Source organism: Scleropages formosus, chromosome 2, assembly GCF_900964775.1.
Source record: "Scleropages formosus chromosome 2, fSclFor1.1, whole genome shotgun sequence".
In the NCBI taxonomy this organism is placed as follows: domain Eukaryota; kingdom Metazoa; phylum Chordata; class Actinopteri; order Osteoglossiformes; family Osteoglossidae; genus Scleropages; species Scleropages formosus.
The window spans coordinates 6,608,401-6,631,868 of record NC_041807.1 but is presented as its reverse complement, the minus strand read 5'-3'; the positions used below and the strand labels follow the sequence as shown (position 1 = coordinate 6,631,868).

Below are 23,468 nucleotides of genomic sequence, written 5' to 3'. Positions count from 1 at the left end.
GGGTTGGACTGGGTCCTGCTCTCGGGTGGGTCTGGTAGGTTCAAATCCTACTTGAGGTGCCTTGCGATGGACTGACGTCCCGTCCTGGGTGTGTCCCCTCCCCCTCCAGCCTTATGCTCTGTGTTGCTGGGTTTGGCTCTGGCTCCCCACGACCCTGTATGGGACAAGCAGTTCAGACCATGTGTGTGTGTGTGTGTGTGTGTGTGTGTGTGTGTGTCTGGTGATTATCTGATTGTTGCAGTAACATACACACAACATACAAACAACAATTAAATTAACTGCTGTTGGTTTAAAAATCCATTTTGTCACGTGTTGCTGACCCTGCCTGTGAAGGATATTCATAAGGGAAGATGGCACATAAAAGGCAGCTGAACACCTAACCCATTCCAGACTTTCTTGACATTCATTTTAATTAATTTTTTCTTACATTTTTCCCAAAAAATCATTATTCTTTTAATTTGTATCATTTAATGTGTTGTATTATTGATGCTATGGAAAGTAAAAATTCATTATTGCTAAATTTGTATATTGCAAAATTCTAATTTTAAAATTGTTACGATGTAGTTTTTTAATAACATTGGATGTTTTATATAATTCATCAAAAATACACAAACTGACTTTTTTATTCATATACCTTACATGTATTTACATGTGATTCCAGTATTATCTGCTGACAGAGTAAAACTGCACATGAGTGATGTTAAATTTCTTTGACCTAATCTCACTTACAGAAGCTCTTAATTCAGAATTAGCTTTTGGCCTGAACATTAACATGTATTATAATAGCATACAAACCAAACTAGAACCAGAACCTTATACACAGCCTTAATAGAAATATTATTGTCATTAAATGAAATATTTCTGAAAGTTTGCCGTGAGCACTTACTCCAGTGTGTTATTAAACACTTGGTATTCATGTTTATATAAAACACACTAGTTGTAATATGTTAATTCCTACATACTACTGTTTCTATTGCCATACATGAATACATTGTGTACCTTCTGGCCAAGAATGTAGAGCACTCAAGGGCTGCAACACACACTAGCTTTCATTGTACTTCATGTCCTGGTTGTTCTTTCCAGGCCATTTACAGCAATAGGAGTGACAAGCTAACCTTCACTGGTAATTTTGGAGCAAATCTCTTTTTGATAGCTGATATCGACAGGCAATGCAACACTTTAGCAGCAGATTGTGAGTGTGCAAATTAGAAGGCATCTACTTCCTTCATTCCTGTGAGAGTGTTTCATTCAGTCCAAGTGTTCAGGTGATAACATTTTAGAAAAAAAGTGTTTTTTCCCCTCTTGATAACCTTTTTTATGTTCAATATTTGATCAAAAGCAGTTTTTGCAGGGAGATGCAGCTGAAGTGTTTCCTTGAGACTTCAGAACAGAACCCATCTGGAATGTACAGCCACTTGGCTGCCGGCTGTTTCTTTGCTTTCTCTTTTGTCTCAACCTCACACCTGGGGAGTGGCCTTATTTGTACTGCTATGCTGATATTTCTAAGATGTTTACATCTGTAGTTATTTTAAATATCACACACACACACACATTTTCAGAACCGCTTGTCCCATACAGGGTCACGGGGAACCGGAGCCTAACCCGGCAACACAGGGCGTAAGGCCGGAGGGGGAAGGGGACACACCCAGGACGGGACGCCAGTATTTGTAGAATTTGTGTTAATATTTTCAAACTTGGGTCCAAAGAGGTGAAAAAAGATTTTTTTTCTTTTTTCTATGCAAGATTAAATAAAGGCAAATGAACATTTTAGGACTGTAATGTGCTATTGCTCTTACAGCACAGGGCCATAAAAAATCCATATTGTTAATTTACCTAGATTCCCATAAATCACTCGTCAAATGCTATTGAGGGATGTCAAGACTTACAAAACATTCATAAAAACTATGTAAAAAGGATACATTAATAATATAGAAATTTCAACTAGTCACATCCTTGTACCTTTTTAATTTGTAAAAATTAAGTAGAATTTGACTTAGAGTGTATGAATATCATAAATGTTCAAAGTGAAACTGAACAGGTTGCAAATACATCCAAGAGAGCAACACTTCTCTGGTAAACAAAAGCGACATGCTAACCTAGTCTCATGAAGATGTCACAATGTGATGTTGCAGGTATGACAGTGTATGTAACAGGTGTTAGCCACTGGAATGGCCTGATTATTGCTGTGCTACAAATGATACAAGACTGATGACTTTGGAACTAGCTATTCAAAGTAAGATTCAAAGATTTAAAATAAAGTCTTCATGCACACCTTCTTTCTTAACCTCTTGATGTCATTGCTATAAGAAAATATGATCAATGTGAAAACAACACATACTTACAGAGTAAATGAGTGTAGTCTTTATCTACATGCTGCACTGAGTCACACCCCCCTCTGTCAGTTCACTCCCTTGCTTCATCTAACCAGCACATTTAGATAGAAAGCAGAGATGTTTACGGTCAGCAGCAGGCCAAGAATAGACTGACAGGCAGATATGAGAAGTCTGTAAGTCTTTTACAGTCTGAAAAATAAGATTTATTGAAAATATGCCTTCAAAGTTTTTAGCCTTTTAAGTATAATTATGCATTTGGTGGAGCAAAGATAAAAGAAGTGAACACGTGATCACAGAGTCAAGACATGGGTGTGCCTTAGGCGAAATGACATCCATTATCGATAACCACTTGTCCCAGAAAGGGTCACGGTAGTCCTGAGCCTGTTCTTTGTCTTTATTTTGTTTTTTGTTTTTTTTTTTCTTTGAATTTACCAACAGTCACTTTATTTGTCATACTGAACACCTAAAATTAGAACAAAAGAGATATTTGTTCTCAAATTACAATCAGGGTGCCTTTGTGCTGTTCAAAGACAGGTCTTGTTTTGCAGAATAAAGCAAAATGCCTTTTGGATCGGTTTTGCTGTACTCTCCTGTGCTTTGTCCCAGTCATAGCCTATCCTGTAAACAATGCGCACAGGATGCCAGTCCATCACAGAACAAAGAAGCACATACTCATTTATTCACACATTTACACACTGAGGGCAGTAGTTCACCCAAAACACATCTGAACATGGCTAGAATACGCCACACAGACTGAGACAGGTTTTAAAACCCACTTCCCAGCATTCAACCCGGGAGCTGTCAGGCACAAGCACTACAAATAAAAGCACAGCTATTTCAGATATGTTTTTATAAAACATCAGAAATGTGTTTGTTTACTAAGGAACATTTAAACTACTCTCTGCAATTTTAAAAATCTTATTTTTAGTGTTTGAGGCCACTGTTTCTGTGCCAGCCTGCAGAGGAAGGGACATGATTTGAGCACCCCTGCCTTGTTCAAAAAGAAAATCCCGAGTCATAAAAATAAGCAGGGATCTCGGCTAAATGAATGAAAGAACTGCATGAGCTCCTGTTTGCTCCATGCAATGAGCAACTGGCTCAGCGCCCGTGTTCTCAGGATGAAGGTGCTGCCGCCACCGCCTCAATCTTTTGAACCCCATCGATGCAAATCCTTATTAATCAGGTCCCTGGCCAACAATGCCCTCCTGCCCATCATGATACCAGCATGTCTTCCAATTTTTTTCAAAAACTACAAGATTTGAGTCCATGGATGGCAGAGCATAGAATAAATTACAAATTAAAGTTTGTGGATCAACATAAAACCATCTTTTTTTTAGTAATATTTTCAGCAGATGGCTTTTTGCAGATTTACATTTCTTCCAATTGGTTCTTTTAAAATTAAAAAGCTCTGACTGACATTGAGCACATTTTATCAAACCTGTCCACATTACATTACGTATACGTTTCTTCAGTTGTTGTACTGAACAACAAATTGTTTGACAGTAGAAATGTCATCTCATGAATAATTAGGACGGTTGAATTATGCATTGCTTTTAATAAAGTCAAACAAATAACATGAGTACAGTAGTAATGGACAATCTTCTCCGTTCTCATTAACCCCAAGACTTACATGCTTGTTAAAGTGATACTCCAAGAAGAACTGTTTTCAGTCTAAAAATAACCTCTTAAGACTGAACAGACACAAACAGGAAATTCCTTTTACACAACCAGTGACAATGTAATGGAAGCATATAACCCAGTTTGGGCTGAAGTTCTTCAGGTATTGAGTGGTCATGTGCAGGATCCTGTTCCCTATGGCTGGAGGAATGGGGCCATCAGAAATCAACACTAAAAGAGTAGTATACTAATTAAAGGGATGTATTACCCGATTTTTATGATGCAGGCATTAAATCTACTGAGGACCTAATTATGTTGTGCAATTAAACTCAAAGTTAATATTCTCAATAAGTAGGGCATGTTTATGCCAAATAATTTTCTCTCCCTTCACAATTTTCAATGTTCTTCTCATTCACCCAAACAGTCTGGACATACTAAGAAATTTAAAGAAACTCTGAGACTTTGAAAGCATTTTCCCTCTTCTTGTATTGTTATGACCCCCATCACCTCGCCATTGAATTAAGGCAGGGGCTTCACATTGAGGTTACTTGTCTGTGGCTGAGAAACAACTGCAGGATGTATGCAGCCATACAGATTGCACAAGCCGAGACTCGAATGTTCACAGTCGAGACTTGAATGGACACAAGTGGCGACAGTTAAGCATTTTCAACTATAGCCCTCCTTTAGTTTAAGTGGCAAGAAATGGAAATAGATGTCAGCGTCAATGGCCAGGTCTCCATACCAGCTCCCCACCTTTTAAAATTTCTCCTTCCTCTTCCACATGTGTGTAGGATATCAGTTTTCGGGCCCAAGCAGGTCTTGAATGGATCAAGCACACATGACCATGGTGAGCAGCACCCTTTCCAAGGTTCACATTTAGACCAGCAGGGAACATTTCCCTCTCAAACCCAGGTGAATCATAAGTTACTGTTGCGGTGCTGTCGCATGTCCAGGCTTGGCCCACGCTCACTCATGTAGTTCCCTTGCGGGGGTGTCTCTTTGCAGCACACATACTGCTTCCAAATCTTGAGGAAGGCTGAACGAAACTTCTTGATGCGGAAGGCGTAGACAATGGGGTTGACAGCTGAGTTGCCGTGGCTGAGAAGGATAGCAATGTAGATAAGGAATGTGGGCTTCTGGCAGTCTGGGCAGAAGAGTGTGATGCAGTTGAGGATGTGCAGTGGTAGCCAGCTAGCAGCAAAGAAAAAGAGCACCAAAGCCAGTGACTTGGCCAGCTTCAATTCCTTGCCATAGTACTTGCTGGGATCTGCGTGGCCTGTTGTCACCTTCTTGTTGAGTTGCCGGTGGATCATGTAGAAGATCTCTACATAGATGAGAAGCATCACAAGCAACGGTGGCAGAACCCAGCCAAAGAAGTTGAAGTAGACCATGTACTCCATGCTGACGACGGTCTCAAACTCACAGGTGATATTGAGATCAGAAGTGAGTGTACCATTCTCCTGCAGCTTCTGAAGGTTGTTCCAGCCCAGCATGGGTGTAAGGCCCACCACAAAAGCAACCGTCCAACACAGCAGCACAGCCATCCCAGCACGACGTGGTGTCACCACCCTCTTGTAACTGTGAAATAGAGGAAGATAAGTGAAAATCCATTAATGCCTAGAAGAGAGCTCACAGAATAACTTGTGCCACGCAAATTTATTTAAACCCTTAAAAACAACGCATACATACATCCATTATCAATAACCACTTCTCCAGTGCAGGGTCACAGTGATTTGAAGCCTATCCTGGAAGCAGAGGATATACACCATGGACAGGGTACTAACCCATCACAGGGCAGTCACATGCACATTCACTCAGGCACATATGCATACAAAGAAAAGTTTGTAAACAGCAAATGGAATTTCCAATCCACCTTAAACATATGTCTTTGGATGGTGGGAGGAAACTGGAGCACTCAGAGGAAACCAACATTAACACTGAGAGGACATGAAAACTGTACAGAGACTAAGTTCAATTTAAGTCAATGCCCAGGAGCTGAAAGTCACCAGCACAACCCACCTTACAGCTCCCTTAAAAGTAATACATTATTTTTTATGCAATTAAAGTAACTGTAATAACACACACACACACACACACACACACATTTTCTGAACCGCTCGTCCCATACGGGGTCACGGGGAACTGGAGCCTACCCGGCAACAGAGGGCGTAAGGCCAGAGGGGGAGGGGACACACCCAGGACGGGACGCCAGTCCGTCGCAAGGCACCCCAAGCGGGACTTGAACCCCAGACCCACTGGAGAGCAGGACCTGGTCAAACCCACTGCGCCACTGCGCCCCCCTTTACTATAATAACAATTAGTTAAATTATTTTTTTTTCTAGAAAATACAGTAATTGGAAGACACTTTAAAAGTAAAAAAAAAAAAAAATCAGATGTGACACCAGACTGTACAGCTGGAACAGTCCAGCCTTGGAGATTATATATAAAAATCACTTCTCAGGATTTTAAATCATCTTTCCTGACATAACACTAAGGTCTGAATGAATTTAAGGTGGTTGTTTGGCTGGACCTGGTGTTTTGAAACCTTCCATTAAGTTTCCTACAGATCCTTTGATGCTGGGTGCTATTTGAGAAGATTTACACTAAATTCAGACAATGTGTGTGTGTGTGCATGTGTGTGCGTGTGCATGTGTGTGTGTGTGTGTGTGTGTGTGTGTGTGTGTGTGTGTGTGTGGTTGCAACACTACATTTTAAGTAGTTTACCACAGCTCATAATATAAAGACTAATCTAAAAACAATGTTCTTCAGAATTAAAGTGATAATAACTTTTTAAAACAATCAGAACGTGATGAGACAATTCCAGGACAGGAAGTTGGACTAAATCTCCATTAGAAACTAATGGTTACGGTAAGTCATGTAGAAGGCCTGGGTACAGTGTAGCAAAAATTAAGCTTAAACTAATATATCTGTGCACTATCCAAGTTGGAAGGTTGGCCTATGTAAGAATGTATTCCATACAGGAATCTTACAGAAGGAGTACACAGACGCTCAGTGAGATGTACAGCAAACTGCGTACACACATTTCCGTTCATTCACATTTTTAGCGTTAACAGATAAAGATATTAACAAATAAATGCAAATATAAAAAAATAAATCACCTTGCTATTGTTAAAATACTGGTGAGGAATGCCCTGTACCTCAGTCCACTTTTAATTTTAAAAAACCATCATCTGAGCACTTCCAGCATTTCAAGATTTCACCCCATTTTTTACATCACTATTGATTATTATTATTATTGGCTTCATCTTCAAATCTCCTTACTAGGATTTCTGAAAATTAATTGCAAATATTTTAATCATTGTACTCCTTTAAACAACACAACCGTGATAACATGTAGACCAGGGGTGTCCAAAGTTTTTTTGGTGAGGGCCAAATACAGAAAAATAAGCAAAGGCCCGGGCCACACACAAGAGGTGACATATTGACACATGATTACTGTGTGTATTTCTAACTCACTTCTTTAAAGAAATATTCATTTTCCCACCGTGTTTGAAATCTTCTACACTCACTTGCTATCTTGCGTTTCTTCGGTGCTGCCATTTCTGGTGACTCGTGGTAAATATTTTTCTTTGCTTAATTTTGTTTAGTGGAGAAGCACCTTTTCTGTGACTGGCTCCATCTAGTGTTGAAACTGAGAAGTGCAACAGAGTTGAGCTCAAGCGCCATGTGCGGGCCATATTCAATTATATTTTCAGAATTTGCTGCGGGCCAATAAAAACTGACCCGCGGGCCGCAGTTGGCCCGCGGGCCGTAGTTTGGACACCCCTGATGTAGACCATTGATAATTCTATTAAGTTTCAAGTTTCAAGCTTATTGTCATAGATACAAGTACCATGTACATGTATCATGAAAATCTTCCTGAATGCTTCTCCACAGACTATGGGCAAGGACAATAGAAATAGTGCACAAACAAAACAACGACAAACAAAACAGTGTCAATGACAGTAAATAACAACAGCAGCAATGACAGCAATAACAATAAATAATGGTAACAGTAGTAACAATAATGGTAACAGTCAGAGAACTCAGAACGAGAGAATGAGAATGCTTAAAGTGACAGTGTAATTTACCAATGTGCTTGGGTGGAGCAGTCCAACTCTAGTTACTAAAGGTGGCACATTGGTTAGTGTTGTGTAGTCTTACAGCAGTGGGGTAAAAGCTGTTCCTGTACCTAGCTGTGCGGGTTCGAATAGACCTAAGCCGTTTTGCAGATGGCAGGGAAGAGAAAAGTGATCATGCGGGGTGGCTATGATCTCTCATTATGCGCATCGTCTTTCTGAGGCAGCATGTGGTGTAGGTGTCCTCGACTGCTGGTAGCTGTGTGCCGATGATTTCCTGAGCTGTTTTGACCACCCTGTGTAGGGCTTTCTTGTCCTGTACGGAGCAGCTGCCACCCCAAGATGTAGTACACCCTGTGAGGACGGACTCCACAGCACACCTGTAGAAGGTGGTGAGGGCTGTAGTGGACATCCTGGCTTTCTTCAGACGCCTGAGGAAGTGGAGGCACTGATGGGCCTTTTTGATGGTCGATGCTGTGTGCTCAGCCCATGTGAGTTTGGCAGTGAAGGTGACCCCGAGGAATTTGAAGCTGTTGACCCTCTCTACCATGTCCCCTCCTACATAGATGGGTGTCTTAACTGTATCCTGTTTCCTGAAGTCAATCACCAGCTCCTTAGTTTTACTGACATTGAGAGACAGGTTGTTGTCTTGGCACCACTCTGCCAGGAGCCTCACCTCCTCTCTGTAGGCCGTCTCATCGTTGTTGGTGATCAGACCCACAATGGTGGTATCGTCAGCAAACTTTATGATGGTGCTGGAGCTGTGACTGGCCACACAGTCATGTGTGAACAGGGAGTATAGCACTGGGCTCAGGACACTTCCCTGTGGATTGCCAGTGTTGAGGATCAGTGGGGAGGAGGTATTGCTGCCGATCTGCACATGCTGGGGTCTGTTGGTGAGGAAATCCAGGATCCAATTGCACAATGTGTCACTCAGTCCCAGCCCTAGTGGTTTCTGGATCAGCTTGGTTGGGATGACAGTGTTAAATGCTGAGCTATAGTCTACAAAACTGCATAGCAGTTTTTATTATCCAGGTGAGACAGAATGGTGTGAAGTGTGTGTGATATCGCATCTCCAGTGGATCTGTTGTGGCGGTAGGCAAACTGCAGTGGGTCCAGAGTGTCTGGGATGGTGTCCTTAATGTATCCTAGCACCAGCCTCTCAAAGCATTTCATTGCAATGGGGGTCAGTGCCACTGGGCGACAGTCATTAAGGCAGCTCACTTTGTTCTTCTTGGGAACGGGGATGATGGTGGTGTTTTTGAAACAAGTGGGTACAGTTGAGCTTTTTAAGGAGGTGTTAAATATGTCCATGAAAACAGTAGCCAGTTGCTCAATGCATGTTTTCAAAACTCGCCCTGAAATTCCGTCTGGTCCAGCAGCTTTGCGGATGTTGACTCGGCTAAAAGTTCTTCTCACCTGTGCCACAGAGACGGTGAGACTGGCGTTATCATGTACTGTGGGGATGCGCAGTGGGGGGGTCTTTGTTCTCAAACTCGAAGCGGCCATAAAACACATTCAGTTCGTCTGGGAGAGACTTAGAGGCACCTGTCAATGACCATCTTTGTGGTTTACAATCTGTTACTGTTTGGATTCCCTGCCACAGCCTACGTGCATCTTGAGTGCAGTTAAACCATGATTCTACCTTCCTGCTATATTCCTGTTTCACGCTGGCAATGGCTTTTTGGAGCTTGTACTTGCTCTTCTTGTATGCGTCCATGTTTCTGGACTGAAATGCGCAAGTTCGCCCACAGATCTTATTTTGAAGGTAAACCAACCTACAGTTATTTACCCCATTATAGAGGCAGACAATTTTACTGGAGCAATTTAGGGTAAGTGCCTTGCTCAAGGATGCTACAGCAGTAGGAAGGATTTGAACCTATTACCTTTTAACCCAAAGGCAGAATTTCCAAGCACTATGTTACCACCCACCTTAATATGAAGGAGAATAAAAGACATCAGTGAGACGCATTGTCGTTTTTAGGAACAACACTGAATGGTAGATTGTGGGGAAATAATGCTCAATTTTATCAAAATATTGACTGCATAAGAACAGTAAACAATTATTGTTATTGTTTCAGCTTCCATGACATGTTTGCATAGATGTCCCTGTCCTGGACAACTTGCACTCCTTTCGCCAGTCCAGAGGAGCTGCTTTCTGTCTGCAGTTGTCAGCAGTGGAGTATAGCCCTTGTGCTTTTATGGCTTTGTGTAAGTCATAAAGTGCACCTGCTACTCCTGTGCTTCATTCCCTGTTGAATTCAAAGGTCAGGAGCTGATCATATGACTCCTGAAAATAAAATAAAATAAAATAAAATAAAATAAGGGGTTTTACATGTTTGATTACACACATTGTCTAAACCGCTTGTCCCATACAGGGTCATGGGGAGCCAGAGCCTAACTCAGCAACAGAGGGCATAAGGCTGGAGGGGGAGGGGATACACCCAGGATGGGACACCAGTCCGTCACAAGGCACCCCCGGCGGGACTTGAACCCCAGACCTACCGGCGAGCAGGACCTGGTCCAACCTGCTGCACCACTGCGCCACCACACTCCCACTCCTTCTCTGATTAATCAGAGCAAATTTAATCATCGTATTAGTTGTCAGCTCTTGGTTGAAGCTCTACCACTGCTTCAGTTAGTAGTATTTTTTCATGGAAGTACAACTCAAAGAGGTTGGAAGGAAATGTCCAAAGTGGCCCAGGTGGCTGCTCTTATGGTCACTCACTCACAGTGCTTTTTTGCCATGGCATGGTTTCAGCGTGACATTCCTTCTTCTGTTCTTTCTTACATTAGTTGCAGACCCGTTTGTTTTATACCATTGCACACCTCTGCCTTTGGATATAAAAGTTTGAGGTTCGATCCCCACCTCTGGCTGTAGTACCCTTGAGCAAGGTATTAACTCTAAATTGCTCCAGTAAAATTACCCAGCTCTATAAATGGGTAAATAATTGTAAATACCTTAACGTTGTAAGTCAGTTTGGAGAAAAGTGTCAGGTAAATGAATAATTGTAAATGTAAATGTACACATGCAAAATAAACCTTTCCACATTGTGCACCTGTATGGCTAGATATTTAAGAGAAAATACAGGTTTAATATCTCCCTCTGGGATGTAACAAGCAGGAACCATCTTGTGGTTCGAATTGGTGAGCAGGTCGATACCACTAGAACTCCCTAGTGACGGTGCTAGCAGCACAATCTCTCGATATAACACGGCACTTAAGCCCCTTTTCAAGCTCCTACACATCCACAATTATTTGACACATTGTTGGTGTGGCACCAGTACAGCATCTTATGCAGATACCTGGTTCCATCTCGAGGAGCTGCTGACCATCAGCTTTGGCCATGGGCAGTTCACTTGTGAAATTCCACACCTAAAGTGGTATGCACACTCGGTCAACATTTACAGCCACTCCAGCTCCTTTGTTCTGTGCACAAACACACAACGGTGGCACACTGTGGGTCACACCGCACTGAAAGATTAAAGACTGTACTTAAATTGTTTCCCCTCACCTTCTTACAGAGTTGTCTTGTACGTATTTGTTTGTACATTTATTCATTTAGCTGACACTTTTCACCAAAGTGATATACAATTATTACTCTGGAGTATTTCGCTAACGCCTTTGTCCAATGGGACTTCAGATGCTACATATACTATAATATTGTAGTACACGGCCTACAGTCGATCACTCTTCTGTACACCAGAGCAATGTAATACACACACAAAGTATGATTTTTAGTCACAAAATCACCCTTGGACTGTGGGAGGAAACCAATGCAGACTCGAGGCAAACATGAAAACTACACATGCAGTTAACATGGTTTGAACCCATGTTGGATCACATAGCCCAGGTGCTGTGAGGCTCCTTTGCTACACACAGCTTAACCAGGACACCTGTACACTGAAGATGCAATATCACACACACTTCACACCATTCTGTCTCACCTGGATAATAAAAACTGCTATGCAGTTTTGTAGACTATAGCTCAGCATTTAACACTGTCATCCCAACCAAGCTGATCCAGAAACCACTAGGGCTGGGACTGAGTGACACATTGTGCAATTGGATCCTGGATTTCCTCACCAACAGACCCCAGCATGTGCAGATCGGCAGCAATACCTCCTCCCCACTGATCCTCAACACTGGCAATCCACAGGGAAGTGTCCTGAGCCCAGTGCTATACTCCCTGTTCACACATGACTGTGTGGCCAGTCACAGCTCCAGCACCATCATAAAGTTTGCTGACGATACCACCATTGTGGGTCTGATCACCAACAACGATGAGACGGCCTACAGAGAGGAGGTGAGGCTCCTGGCAGAGTGGTGCCAAGACAACAACCTGTCTCTCAATGTCAGTAAAACTAAGGAGCTGGTGATTGACTTCAGGAAACAGGATACAGTTAAGACACCCATCTATGTAGGAGGGGACATGGTAGAGAGGGTCAACAGCTTCAAATTCCTCGGGGTCACCTTCACTGCCAAACTCACATGGGCTGAGCACACAGCATCGACCATCAAAAAGGCCCATCAGTGCCTCCACTTCCTCAGGCGTCTGAAGAAAGCCAGGATGTCCACTACAGCCCTCACCACCTTCTACAGGTGTGCTGTGGAGTCCGTCCTCACAGGGTGTACTACATCTTGGGGTGGCAGCTGCTCCGTACAGGACAAGAAAGCCCTACACAGGGTGGTCAAAACAGCTCAGGAAATCATCGGCACACAGCTACCAGCAGTCGAGGACACCTACACCACATGCTGCCTCAGAAAGACGATGCGCATAATGAGAGATCATAGCCACCCCGCATGATCACTTTTCTCTTCCCTGCCATCTGCAAAACGGCTTAGGTCTATTCGAACCCGCACAGCTAGGTACAGGAACAGCTTTTACCCCACTGCTGTAAGACTACACAACACTAACCAATGTGCCACCTTTAGTAACTAGAGTTGGACTGCTCCACCCAAGCACATTGGTAAATTACACTGTCACTTTAAGCATTCTCATTCTCTCGTTCTGAGTTCTCTGACTGTTACCATTATTGTTACTACTGTTACCATTATTTATTGTTATTGCTGTCATTGCTGCTGTTATTTACTGTCATTGACACTGTTTTGTTTGTCGTTGTTTTGTTTGTGCACTATTTCTATTGTCCTTGCCCATAGTCTGTGGAGAAGCATTCAGGAAGATTTTCATGATACATGTACATGGTACTTGTATCTATGACAATAAGCTTGAAACTTGTTTTGGGAGAAGGTGTTGGATAAATGTAAATAAGGCTAATTCTCTTTTCATTTACATACTAAGGCCAGGAGAGGAGTTGGAATTCACAGGACAGCTATGGCATCACTGATCAATGGAGAACAAAGAAAGTCTTCAGCTTTTCAAACAGAACATTTTTTATAAATAAATACTTATTGCTGATAGTTTGGTATCAGGGTACCATATTCCACAAGCTATCTCATCCATAGGAGAAAATATATTTTTATAGCTTAATGTGATAAACATGACTAACATTAGCAAACCTAAGTATGTTGAATGACATTTGCCCAAAGATTTCCGCTAGGGAGATCATTTATCAGAACTCAACTGGAAGAACGATGTGTGATATAAGCAGCAGCCTCAACGGCAAGCAGCTATTAATTCCATAACAACATTTGAGAATTAAGAGGAATCAGCTACACTGTTTTCACACACACACACACACATTTTCTGAACCGCGTGTCCCATACGGGGTCGCGGGGAACCAGAGCCTTCCCGGCAACACAGGGCATAAGGCCGGAGGGGGAGGGGACACACCCAGGACGGGACGCCAGTCCGTCGCAAGGCACCCCAAGCGGGACTCAAACCCCAGACCCACTGGAGAGCAGGACCTGGTCCAACCCACTGCGCCACCACACCCCCCTTACACTGTTTTCACTGTACTGAAAAGCAATTTATTGATCGGACTATGGAGCAGTTAAGAAATTCTATGCAATGCTGCTGCGCACTGCAGAAGTACCATGTTTATTGTTACAGCTGGGGGGAGGGGGCTTAATGAAAAGACTGCAAGTGTGTTTTATCAAACCTCTTACTTGGAATCTCAAGCCCATCCATTTATTTACCATATTCCACAAGCACCACGTGAGGTTTGTCTCATTAACAAGTGATCAAGCACTAAGTTATGGACGTTGTGGGATGGAGCAGAGGTACAATGTGCAATTTACATTTACATTTATTCATTTAGCAGACACTTTCGTCCAAAGCGATGTACATCTCAGCAAAAGTACAATTTATGCATTACATTAAGAGAAGGAGACATAGCTGCAGACATGTGACTCAAGCAAACCTAGTTTGTTAGCTACCACTTGCTGCACCAAGGTTCATCGTTCAAGTAGGTGCATAAAACACAGGATAGACAATTTGCCAGTCCCAGGTTTTAGTTGGCAAAGGAAAGTGCCCTTCCATGTAATGGTGACCAAATTACTTTGTGGCCTTCCACAAATTATACTTTGGTGGATTACATTCCACTGGCTCTTAAAAGACTAATGTGTTGACAGCATATTCTTTAAGAATACAGTATATTCACAACGTTCCTACGCCTTACTAAGATCACAAGTCACTGAACTAATGGGATTTACATCTGAACTTCAGTAAAGGCCAATGTAGTAAAGGAATTCATCTTGTTAATGTAGTATCTCTCAGATGAGAAGGACATGTTTACTGTACTAAACTTTTTTTTTTTTTTTTTTTGCAATTGCTACAACCACTTCTCCCAAGCGGGGTTGTGGTGAGCCAGAGCCTACCCGGCAACACTGGGCGGAAGGCTGAAGAGACACACCCTGGATGGAACACCAGTCTGCCGCAAGGCACCCCAGGCAAGGCTCGTACCCCAGATCTACCTCCACCCTCACCACCCCCAGTACTGAACTTGTCAGATAAATCTTTCACAGTATTATTTATTTACGTAGCTCCTTTGTCCACGTGGACTTGCGATGTGAGATAATCAATGTTCAATAATTTACCAGCAATGAATTATTGTTTGGGCTTCTTATAAAGGGAAACAGATCATAATAACAGTACAATTATATGAAAAGCAGCATGTCAATGACCTTCACTCTTCTTTTCGCTGCACTTATATTTGTCATACAGTGCTGCTTGGAAGTGTGTGTACCCTATAGGGATGGTCATTATTCGCTACTGTATAAAACATTAAATTTATGAAATCTCAATCTGAAAATGATAACATGAATAAATGATTATGATTTACACACCTGATCTTACTTACCTACTTGATTTAACCATTACAACTTGGGCTTCACTTATTTTTGCACCTGCACTACTTCCGTTATTCTACTACACACAAGTTCCTCTAAAGAAAGATATGGAACTGATCATTACACATAAACTATATCAGAGGAGACAGGCTGCTTTCATGGTAAAACGAAGGAACACAAAGTATATGCATAAGTATGGTGAGAAAGAACTTTGAAAAATAAGCAGCCCACTCACAGTTAATGCAAAAGGACGTACCGAGGAAAAGTTAGAGCCGAGCTGCCATTTCTTTTAGATGGGCATCTTGATCATCTCAGTGTGTGTGGTCGCTCCTTCCACAATCCAGAGATGAGACTGGACCGAGATCGCTGCCGCGGCTCTGCATACCACACACACTCACATTCACGCGCCCTTCGGGGAGGTGTGAAGCATACAGCACTTTACCTCATTGGGATCTTGACCCGCAGGTAGCGGTCCATCGCAATAGCCAGGAGGGCCAGGATGGAGCTCTGGGTGAGAACCAGGACGGTGCAGGCCACCAGTAGGCAGCTGTAGAAGTGCGTTTTCAGGCCGATGCTGATGGTTATGGCGAGAGGGATAACCAGCGCTCCAACCGCGATGTCCGCCAAGGCCAGAGACACGATGAAGCAGAAAGTTGTATCTCTGAGCGACCGGTTGATCTTCACAGCCCACACCACCATCACGTTGCCTAGGACGGAGGACACGGCGATCGCCACCTCCATGCCGATGTAGAGCGCCTTGGTGGTGGAGGGCACAGCTTCGCCCATGGCCTCGGCCGCCTTGCCTTCCACTCGCACCCACTGCGCCAAGTGACAGTCCGCTCGGATCCTCCGTGAACGAGGGCTGCAAAGTGGCGCAAGCACACACACCTATGAGCGCGTGTCAGTCACAAAGCAGCGCGAAGTCCCCATGCGCAGCGGCGAAAGAACCAACTGCGTAAGAGATGCCCGTTGAAAGAGCGAGGCGAGGCGCGCGCCGCATCCTGATGGCAGCAGAGGGCAGATACGGAGAGACACGTGCTGGATGGGAACCCGGCGTGGGAAAGGTCATGTCATTCTCTCTTTGAAGATAAACCCAATAAGAATAAGACGCCGGAGAAGCAGTTGCAGCTGCAGCGGCAGCAGGCTCCTCGTCACGCGTCCCGGTGCGGACACCGCCGTGTCTGCTCTCCTGCTGCTGAGCACGTCCGCGGGCGCGAGCACAAACCCAGAGAGTGTCACCTTCACAAGTGTTGCCAGCAAACCGCGACTTCCCTTGTCACAGGCACTATGTGTGTCGGAGAGGAGCGGCGCAGTAACACGGCTGCGGCTGCGGACCCACCGCTCCAGACGCTGCCCCTTTCGAGCTATTCACAGCTGTTGACATGAACGCGAACGCGGACGTGAACACAAGCGCGAGCGCGTTCCTCCCGGTACCTTCCCTGCGCTCCGAGAGTCTGTCTGTGCTCTCACTTTGCTTCGCGGCACACGTCCTGCCCTCCTCCTTCCCTTTGCCGAAATCGCCCGCGTGGCCGCGCTGCACGAGCACATAGGAGGCAGGAAGAAGTGTCGTGTCCCTGCTGCGTCTCCGCGCCGGTCGCGCGTTGCCTTCCCTCACATGCACTGTGGCAGCGCTGCCGGCTCGCGCTCCTACCTAACCGAATGTCCCCTCGATGTAGGAGAGAAGCAGTTCAAACGCGAAAGAGAATTCACAAAGACACGCACACACACACAGAGTAAAGATTTTAAGGTATTTCACAGAAAAAAACACGAAAACCTAAGTACATTAGGTGCCTTGTTGTGTGACACTGGACGCCGTGTGTCGTGGTGGTTAACGGTCTCTGACAAAGGTTCTTAGAACGAACACCACTGTCTGCTAGTGCCCTTCATCAAGGTTCTTACCCCAGAAGTAATACAGTAAGAACACCGTGCTGTAGAAATGGCTCAATCATCCGAATGTTGAAATGTAAGTGGAAAGGAGGCATATAAGTAAAGATTAACAGTAGTACGTCCTGTCGTTATTTTGTTCTTAAAGTACGAATGTGTACGAATTAGGTGTATTTTGTTTGTGATGTGGTGAAAACGAGCTAAACTGGCATTTTTAACTTTAAACACTTTAAAATACTGGAAATGTTGAGAAATTAAAACTCAACAGCATCACAGGTTTGACTGTCTTCAGGATAACTCGGAGTAAATGTGTGGACCAGACTTTAAACGAAAGGCCTTATTCATTTGTTATTCTCTGAGACTCATGGGTGGTCCAGTGACTGTCTTGGACTTGTTACATAAATCGCAGAAAAATGTAAAATGGTCATTTGACAGTAACTACCGATAAAACGGGGCAATGTGGGTGGAACATGCCATTTTTACACATGTAAATATATATGACCCTGCAATAATTTATTATGTAAAGAATGCCCAATGGGGGGCATGGTGGTGTGGCAGGTTTAGCCAGTGCCTGCTGTGTGGTGGGTCTGGGGTTCAAACCCTGCTTGGGGTTCCTTGTGACAGACTGGCATCCCACACTGGGTGTGTCCACTCTCCCCCTTGGCCTTGCACCCCACATTGCCAGGTCAGGCTCTGCCTTACCGCAACCCCACTTGGCACAAGTGGTTGTTGACAATGGGTGGAGAACAAATGATGTCATACAGAATACCCTATAAAGATCCTTCATGAGAATTGTCAACAAGAAAAATTGTAAATGTGGGAACTTAGGTAGGTGGGTGGTATTATGCATAACTCTCTGTTCTTTAACTTCACAGTTAGGCCTTTCCCTAAAAGGAAGTTGTTTTCCTTAGTGATGGACCATGCAAACCACTCCCACAGCCTCTGGGCATGATGGTGCAAGTTTCCCCAGAATGGCATTGCATAACTCAGATAGGAACACATAATTGAGTGGGATGGATCTCTGACAAAGTGGAGCAAATGGTTTCTTTGAAATTTCTCTACGAATGGCCGGTGATGAGAAAATCCATATATGTTCCTTTCCATTGTAGGCTGTCTCAGGATCCTGATATCTACCCACGTGCTTTACGTCTTCAGCTGGTGTGTCGCACATTTGTGGTGGTTGAATGGGGTATAATACCCATTTCTCACACTTCACTGCACATCCTGTGTTGGTGTCCTAAGAATGTCAGCCTGAATGCCTGACCAGTCCCCCAGCTCCCTTTTTACAGTCCCAAGGGTGACCTGATTTTCTCTTGCACATACTGTTTCCGTCTTGTCATGTTCATTCCCTTGGCTCCAAAAGTCTGTGCTGTCTGCTCAGCATTGGCAGGGTCATGATTTGTCACCCTATTCCTTGACCTTTACATGTCATGTAGATGACCGCTGTCCAAATAATAGTGCCTGGTCATATACTCTATGGCCTTCTTTTTGTGTCAATGCCCTTATATTAGGTGGGTTATGGAATATAGATTCTATGGATGTAGTCTGCAAATGAAGATTAAGAGTAAAGAAAAAAACTCAAAATGTCTTACATTTACATTTGTTCATTTAGTAGTCACTTTTCTCCAAAGCAACTTCCAAAGAACACTATGTAGTGTTATCAGCCTACACCTTGTTCACCCAAGGTTTCTTACAATGCTAGATACACTACTTACAATGAGTCACTCATTCATATATCACTGAAACACACTGTCACTCAGCACTCACACACGAAATGGGTGATGTCAGAGTCATCAATCCACTTTAACAGGATATTTTTGGTCTTAATCCAAGGCCATGTGTTTAGTTTACACTTTTGCACTACACTGGTCATAGTACAGACTGTAGTGATTCAGGCTATTTTTAAGGCTATTCAGCCTGACTAGCCTTGTCTGTGATACATGTTTAATTGAGGCCTGCACCTAATAAGGTATACAGCCTCTGGAGGGATTTTTTGGATTCTTACAGAAGAGAAAATAGAAATTCCCTTCTTAAAGGGTGATTGCCTCATTATAATGCCAAATTAGCTTATGTATACTATGTCACATTCCTATTAGACAGTTCACATTTTACACACTAAAATTAATTTTTTTTTTCTGCAAGAATTGGGTCAGATATTTCAAAGGTACAAATGCAATATGTAGCTGGCATTTTACTACTTACCCAAATTGTGCTCTGTTTTCTGTTGTCCTGTAATCCCACCATCTTTCGCATTTAAACTACTTGTAGAACTTTGCAATTTGAGCTTGTTATGTCTGAACGTCTACCTCCAGGTTTTATTTTGAAATTTAAGTTGAAATTTAATTTATTTGTTTTTTTCAAGCACTGTTCAAGTTTGTGTTCGTACATGTAAATGCAATATAAAATCACATAATGTAGGTGCCCCCCACCCAGTTAGTATGCTAATAAAATATGAAAGTGTGGTTTATTGCGCCCAGTTGTACATTCCTAAACACTGGAGTTTGTTTGGTGCATAGTGAGTTTTTTAGATAAACCACATGGACCATTTGAGTAAATAGGGATGGGGATATAGTGACAACAGAAGCATCAGCTAAATTACCTTTCCATCTGTAAACAACTGCAAGAATAACATCTTCTTAACTGACCTATAAGTGAAGCAATCTATAGGAACACACTGGTAATTACATTCAGAGCTGTAGAAGAAATTACTGTGCTAATTTGTTCTATGAAAAGTAATACCTGTCCTTTAGACCCAATCCCCACTAAATTACTGAAAGCTGCAGTTTCCGTGCTTACAGAACCTATTGTTAATATTGTTAATACGTCGTTGCTAAATGGATGTGTTCCAAAAGCCCTTAAAATCGCCGTTATTAGACCCCTACTAAAGAAATCGGATCTGGACAGTAATAACCCATGTAATTATAGACCGATCTCCAGTTTACTGTTTCTATCCAAAATTCTAGAAAAAATCGTAACGTCCCAAATTGTAAAATATCTTAATCACCATAATATATTTGAAAAATTTCAGTCTGGTTTCCGCACTGGTCACAGCACTGAAATGGCACTTACACGTGTTGTTAATAATACTCTCATTTCTTCTGATGCTGGTCAGATCTCTATTCTTATGTTACTTGACTTGAGTGCTGCGTTTGATACTGTAGACCATAGTATCCTACTGAGTAGACTTGGAAACCTGGTTGGACTAAGGGGTACTGTTCTGAAGTGGTTTGAATCATATTTAGCAAACTGTGAACAATTTGTATTGAAATCCAACGACAGCACCCCGTCCATCTTTACTACGGTTCAGTATGGTGTGCGGCAGGGCTCCGTGTTGGGTCCATTACTTTCTCACTTTATATTACCATTGGGTGATATTATTCGCAAGCACAATGTTAATTTCCATTCGTATGCTGATGACACACAGCTTTATGTATCATTCAAGCCTGATGATCCATCACATGTGGTGTCATTAACTAATTGTTTTACCAGTATAAAATTATGGATGAGTAATAATTTTTTATCTCTAAATGCCAGTAAAACAGAGGTACTTGTGGTGGGTGGTGATGCTAAAACTCTTGACATAATCACACCAATCTTTACAACAAATGATATTACCTTCAAGTGTATTGATTGTGTCAAGGATTTGGGTGTCCTACTGGATGGAAAGCTGTCATTTGTATCGCATGTAAATGCTTTGACTAAGTCGTGCTTCCTTCAATTAAGAAGCATAGCTAAAATACGGCGATTCCTTTGTAGACGGGTTTCTGAGAAACTGGTTCATGCCTTTGTTTCCAGCAGACTGGATTACTGTAATGCTTTATTGTCGAGTTGTCCGTACAAGACTGTATCCAGGCTACAGTTGATACAAAATGCTGCTGCGAGAATTGTTACTAGAACTAGGAAGTACGACCATATAACATTGGTACTTAAATCCTTGCATTGGCTCCTGGTCTGTTATAGAGTTGATTATAAAATCCTACTTTTGACCTATAAGGTAATACATGGCATTGCTCCAGCTTACCTTTGTGAGACAATTAATCTTTATATCCCAGGACGATATCTCCGTTCATTAGATGCAGGTTACCTTAAAGTACCTGTGATCAATAAGACCTCAGTAGGAGGTCGCGCCTTTAGTTATAGAGCACCTAAACTGTGGAATAGTCTACCGGTTACTGTCAGAAATGCCCCATCCGTTTCTGTTTTCAAATCCTGACTTAAGACTTATATGTTCACTCAGGCATTCCACCTCGTAATGTAATTCAACCTGCCTTGGTTATTTATTTAATCACCTTTACAAAAATGCATTTTAAATTTACTTAAGTAACAAATTACTAACTCTGTCCTATCTTCTCGTTGAGCACTACCTCGCTGCATAAGACCTGAGGAGGCTGGCCAGTGGTGACAGACGAATCCCATGCTGACAGAGGATGATGTCCATCTGCCGTGACAATCGAGACGCTCCATGCCGAGCTGGGGATCCAAGATGCCATTTACCAACATTATAATTACTTGTTAAACACTGGCTTACAAATTGTTATTTTCTAGAATGCCCAGGAGGGGTGGGCTACCACTGGCCCTTGGACCCCCAGAGGTTTTTTCTCCCTCAACCTTCAGTGGGGAGTTTTTGTTCCTTTCCCCGGTGGCCAGTAGGTATACTTATAGCTCTATAATAAGTTCTTCATTATAGTAGCCATTAGTTGACCGTCTTCTTTGTTTGTATCTGTTTTTCTTGCCTTATGTCTGTGTTAAAGCACTCTGTGTCACTGCGTGAGAAGAGCGCTCTATAAAAAAAAAAAATAATAACAATAATAATTCAGAGCCCAATATGCAATTACTGCCATCTGTTCACAAGAGAAAAACATGTCCCAAAAGCAATTAAAGGACAAATTGTTACAATAAATAATAGATGCAAATATTACTTTCACTTGTCAGTGTGGAGTCAAAATGATATAGGTTGTTCAGGACTCAGTAGGACTTGAATACCTTCAACAAATAGAGTCTTCATTGACACAAAGTCCTCAGACTCCAGGATGGGCACGAATCCACATTTGAAAACAAAGTCCATTCCTCATCCAATTAAGAAATATTGACATTGATGCTACCACTGACAGCGAACCCCATTTTCAGCAATGAGTGACAGACTGTTTTTGTAAAGCTAAAAATCACAGGGAATGAACCATGCAGAGATCTTTTTGTTGTCGCAGTTAGTAACAGTTCTTTTTCTCCGCATTATGAAAGAGAAGAGAATTTTAGAGAGGAAGGTTTAGCTTGCCTGTGTTAACTGAGGTTTGTTCTGGGTATAAGTCACCTTGTGAGATGTATGATTGAATATGTTCTGTGTTCACTGTCGTTTAGTTCCTGGTATTTGTGTTTTCGCTGTCCTGTCAATATCTTGGACAGGTTACCCTCAAGGAAAGTTTCAGTACAATGAAATGCCGAGACTGCACCTTCTCCTGCTGGCCATGTGTATGGAAGTCTTTGATTTCACCTAACATAAGCATCAAACTCACAATCCTTCAGGCTATTCTCATATGTGATGGACACAACACAATGAAAACATGCAATAGTGTACAACTCTGAGGCTCCCTATTCTTCTTGTGTTGTGGCAAAGGTCAGAGGTCAACATTACATTGTTAACAATGATGATCCTCTTAAAAAAATTGCAAGACACATCTGAAAGAAGCTATTCCTCATCAAAAGTAGTGTTACTGACATTGATCCTGACATTTTCCAGGCCGCTGTAGGTCAATGGTCATCCCCAGCTGTGTCTGTAATTTACTTAAAATGTCAAAAAGATTCTGAATTAATTGTCTCCAGATAACAGAAGAGGACTTCAGCCTCAACAGGCTTGTGCTTCCAGCAATGCAGACAGCAGCATAGAAGGTTACTCTGGACTGTACGAAGTGCAGCTATGTAGAAATGAATACAGCAACATAAAGATCAGAGATGATTCAGTATGTATGTACATCATCCACATGTGAACAAGGAATTCCACCACAGATGTCGTACAAAGACGTTTTTGTTAAAGGCTACACTTGACTTTACTTGCATGCCAAATAAAAAGAAAACCTCATCAACTTTTTTCAGAGGGGCAGCTGGTAGCATGGTGGTTTGCACTTCTGCCTTTGGACCCAAAGGTTGTGGCTTTGAATCCCACCTGTTGCTCTAGTAGTCTTAATTGCTCTAGTAAAACTCTCTTGGATTTGTAAGCAGTTGTGAGTTGCTTTAGCGAAAAGCATCAGGTATAGGAATAAATGTAGTAACTTCAAGTGTGCTGTACTCATTGTTTATCTGCTTCAAGGAA

General features: G+C 42.6%; 1 protein-coding gene across 1 annotated transcript; it reads right to left on the bottom strand.

Moving 5' to 3' along the window:
- Window positions 1-3,751: 3,751 nt before the first annotated feature.
- LOC108938250 (adenosine receptor A1-like) lies at window positions 3,752-17,751 on the bottom strand. The gene is made up of 2 exons (XM_018758704.2): window positions 15,723-17,751; window positions 3,752-5,528 (listed from the first exon to the last, which is right to left on the bottom strand). Exons 1-2 carry the CDS (start codon window positions 16,064-16,066, stop codon window positions 4,868-4,870), a joined length of 1,005 nt encoding a protein of 334 aa, XP_018614220.1. The 5' UTR covers window positions 16,067-17,751; the 3' UTR covers window positions 3,752-4,867.
- Between the last annotated feature and the right edge of the window lie 5,717 nt (window positions 17,752-23,468).

Coding starts and splice junctions, on each gene's coding strand:
- LOC108938250 (XM_018758704.2), bottom strand. CDS start 16,066: ATGGGCGAAGCTGTGCCCTCCACCACCAAGGCGCTCTACATCGGCATG. Junction 5,529..15,722: donor CGGGTCAAGATCCCAATGAG/GTAAAGTGCTGT, acceptor TCTATTTCACAG/TTACAAGAGGGTGGTGACAC.